The sequence below is a fragment of the Lepisma saccharinum genome, chromosome 23 (genome assembly GCF_977018435.1).
Source record: "Lepisma saccharinum chromosome 23, izLepSacc3.1, whole genome shotgun sequence".
Taxonomy (NCBI): Eukaryota; Metazoa; Arthropoda; class Insecta; order Zygentoma; family Lepismatidae; genus Lepisma; species Lepisma saccharinum.
In genome coordinates this window covers 58669424-58673842 of record NC_139251.1, presented here as the reverse complement: position 1 = coordinate 58673842, position 4419 = coordinate 58669424, and the positions used below count along the sequence as shown (strand labels likewise).

At 34.2% G+C, this 4419-nt stretch overlaps 1 protein-coding gene across 1 annotated transcript; it reads right to left on the bottom strand.

Moving 5' to 3' along the window:
• Positions 1–361: 361 nt before the first annotated feature.
• Positions 362–1180, bottom strand: LOC146005524 (histone-lysine N-methyltransferase SETMAR-like). Its single transcript, XM_083144769.1, has one exon. It carries the CDS (start codon positions 1178–1180, stop codon positions 362–364), a length of 819 nt encoding a protein of 272 aa, XP_083000895.1.
• Between the last annotated feature and the right edge of the window lie 3239 nt (positions 1181–4419).

Genomic DNA, 4419 nt, shown 5'->3' with positions numbered 1-4419 from the left:
TATACGATTATTCAATTCAATTCAGCTGTTCTACTACCTAACCCCGATGGATACATATATTAGGTGCATTCAAATGAAAAGGTCCATTTCCTTGCAGAAACTTTATTATAGTAGTTGGCTACACATATTCGCCGTATGAGGTAAGACACTGGTCCCACTTTGAAACAAGGTTATGAATTCCTTGGTAGAAGAAGTCCTTGTGCTGGGAATGAAACCATTCCCTGACAGCTTCCTGCAGCTCAGGACTCGAGGCAAAGCGTCGTCCTCTGAGGTGTTTCTTCATAGGTCCAAAAATGTGAAAATCACATGGACTCAAGTCAGGACTGTAGGCAGGGTGGTCTAGTACTTCCCAATGGAATGATTACAACATATCGTGTGTCTTTCTGGCTGAATTGGGACGAGCATTGTCCTGGAGTAAAATGATGCCTTTGCTGAGTTTTCCTCGACGCTTATTCTTGATTGATGTCCGTAGACGATGCAGTGTTTCACAGTACATGTTTGCGTTAATTGTGTGTCCCTCCGGAAGGAACTCCACTAGCAGTGGCCCTTGGTCATCGAAAAATACTGTCATCATAAGTTTGCCGACTTTAGGTAGTGACTTGCTTTTCTTTGGTTTTGGTGATCCTGTATGCTTCCATTCCATACTGTCCCTCCTTGATTCTGGCTGGTAATACGGGCAGATGGATTCATCTCCAGCAATGATTTTGCTGATAAAGTCCTCACCTTCATTCCTGTATCGCATCAAATGAGCCAATGACATTCCCATTCTGCACTTTTTTTGTTCCTCTGACAAACACTTTGGCACCCATTGTGCGCACACTTTCCTGAAACCCAGTCTGTGCCTCACAATGTCATGCACACTACCCAATGACACGTTCACTTGTTCGCTAATGGCTGCCAGGGATATTCGTCTGTCTTCTTGAATAAGGTTGTCAATAGCAGCCACTGTCCAATCAGGAATGCGATATTTCAACTGTCCCGGCCGAGCATCGTCCTTCAATGTGTTTCGTCCACCACGAAAACGCCTACACCATTTTCTCACTGTTTTGTCCGATACACATTTTTCATACACAACTTTCATTCTCCTATGAATGTCCGCTGGATGTACACCTTCGGCATGAAGAAACCGAATGACACACCGCTGTTCTTCCTTGGACACGTCCCTCAATGGCAGCTCCATTGTTCAGCACAGCGTTCCACCTGGAGGAAAAAAAGTGAAGGTGATTAGATAACGGACACGTGCTATCTGGACACACTTGCACATGCGCAGATGCCTCATTACTAAAACGTCACATATACCTGTGGGTATACAAAACACATGAAATTACTGTCTCGTATAAAAAGCTTTTTCAGAAAAAATAAAATGGACCTTTTCATTTGAATGAACTAATACATACGTACTAAACACATTCTACATACTAAATGTTTGTACAAATAACAAACAAACAAATAAAGAAGAGAGAAAGAAACATAAAGAAGTCACAAAAAGAACAAATACTTACAAAAGTGAGAGCAAAGGCTCGTCTACACACTAAAAGAGAAAGGAAAAATACCGAAAACAAATACACAAAGAATACACAAATTAATTGACTCAATTGTGCTTGGTGTGATATAGTTAAGAATGATAGAAATTAATATTATGTAAAAACATATAAATGTTCTTAATATACGACAAAGGACAAAATATCGTCAAGGGTTGGCAACATGTGAGAGGGAAAATAAACAAGTAAAATGAAAATGAGAATACTTGTTTTTAGGAAGTTGGTATAGAAATGATAGCTATTATTCGTGAGTGCTGGAACACAGATATTGTTCATTTAACAATAGAGTTTTTAGTTTGTCTTTGAAGTTGTTGCGATTAGTGAGGGAAGGAGGAAGCATTCCACGCTCATGTAGCTGAATATGTTAATGGTGATTCGCAATTTATTGTTTGTTTTTAAACATTGCTAAACATTGCACTCACTCTATGACAATAATGGCATTGTAGAAAACCATCCTGGACTTTTTCCCTGAACGTAATGGCTGATGTACCCGTCACATTTAAAATAATAAACAAAGAAACGTAAATTTGATTTCAGAAAGGAACTCAAAGGACATTGCCCGTGCACTGTTACAAACCTGATGTTGTGCTGCACACCATAAAAAGGTGTATTAATTTTTATTTTGTTCGTTTAATCATATCTACACCTGTCCCAAAGGGAACACAGCACAGCACCTTGTAACAGTCAACATATCTAACATTAATCAATTAATAACACATCTAATTATTGCAAGAGAATCGTTTCGACAGAAATCGTAATCTTCCTTCCCACTTTAAACAGACTTAGGACTGTCAGATTAAACTACATTAGTTAGTTTCTTTTAATGTGGATGGGTGTCTTATTGATAGTAAATACAAGATTCAAAACTATTTTTAAAAGTTTTTGAAGATAGATATTGATGTTGCTATGTTATTTTTAAACTTCAAACGTTGTGCAATACAAAATCTGTGTGCTGTAGCTTCAGTGATTGAGTCTTAAAAAAATCAGCAACGGTAATAGTTGAAATTGAAATTATGAATGCATTGCTTTGAATTTCAATAATGCTAAACTCCAAAGCACAACAGCTCATCAAGTGTGACTTTTCGTTAAGTAAAACATGGCGAGCGTATCGAATTTTAATTCTGCGAATCCAAAATTTCCGCGTTTAACTATATTTAGTGAGAGTAGTTGAAATGACGTCAAAGAATTTGTGCAGGCTTGGCACTTTTATCGTCAATAAGACACCTTGCCACAATATTTCTTTTGTAAATAGACTGCAGTTTAATCTGGTGTGGTTAAAAATTATGATTTGCTGCCGTAATAAACACAGCACAAAAGTCAAAAGTAAAAATCGAGAAAAAAGTTATATAAAAGTACACAGTCTGAAAATCTTCGTGGCGTATATTCATTCATTCGTCTGTCACATGGGTGAATTACAAGCCTTACCAAATTCAAAGACAGAGACAAAAATCTCAAGAAAAATGAACAGCATTACAAAAGAATAATTGTAATCTTGATTTAGACTAAATATAGACATTAAAGTGATTACACTAAGTAAAATATTACACTCACCCTCTCCGAAACATAAATGAACCGTTCTAAATTCAACTCTTCCTCATTTGTCATTAAAAATTAACACATATCGGAACATTAAGACTCCCCAAAATAGCTTTAAATAATGTTATTAGATTTTAATTCGAACGCCTACAACTTATAAACAAGAATTGTTAATTTATCTATAATTTGATTTCAAATTTCTATTTAAGAACTTTATAAAATTTACTGACTTAAGCTGAGAAAATATTTCCAATAAGTATTATTAGGAATCATATATTATAACGCCTCCTGATTAGAATAGTCAATAATTACATTCCATGGAAGTATTTCAGTGTTGAATATACCTGAGCTCGTACATTGAAAATCAACGGGATCAAATGTAGATACAATGTTAAAAAAATTAAATGAAATAGTAAAAGTTACACCTATCAATGCATAAGACATGTTTCAAAATGAAAAAAAATATATGAAGTAACATCTTCACTTCCTACATTATTCCATTGATAAAAAGAAATTACATATCCTGAATATTTCAAATTAACAGTAGGTGTCCTACGTTCGCTCCTCTTAGTCAGTCTGAATTCACGCAATTCGATAATTCTGATGCGAAAAATTATTCTGAAGTTAGAAACATTTAATTCGATTGGTTGACACTCTCAAATCATTTCCTCATTTGCTCGTGATAATTGTGCCACTTTTAATGTGTCCTACATTGATATATTCAGGATACTTCGCCAAATGAGAATATGAGTTCGGAATGAAAGGCTACTGCCTTTTCTAAAGAATTACAAGTTGGTTTCATTTTGAAACATTTGTGTTGGAAAAATGAGTATTGCTATTAGAGATGGAAAAGTTTGTTAATTATAGAGCTACATTTATTATTATTGTCGCTATTATTACTGTTATTATTATTATTATTATTATTATTATTATAGTCTAATCTTTATGATAGCACTTGTATTAAACGACTCTTATCCAAGCATGCACTAAATCAGAACAAGTCACAATTTAATGTTGCTCTCATTTAAAATGTAACATAGTTACATATACATAGTCAAATATGTTATTGGATACGGGTTTTATCTACCAGATTTTATGTAAAATATTTATTTCATGATAAAATCAAAACAAAGATAATACTGCCATTCTAAATTTTCATAGCATTAACCTAACCTAACCTAATCTAATTCCTAGATATAATTTTTATTTGAATTCCAAAATCTAATAAATGCGGATGCTATGAATTTTAAAGTGGTTAGTAATAAAAAAATGAAGGTTGTAATTATTAAATCCATTTGTCACAACTTTGAATATAATTAAAAAAATAATTGAGGATGATTTA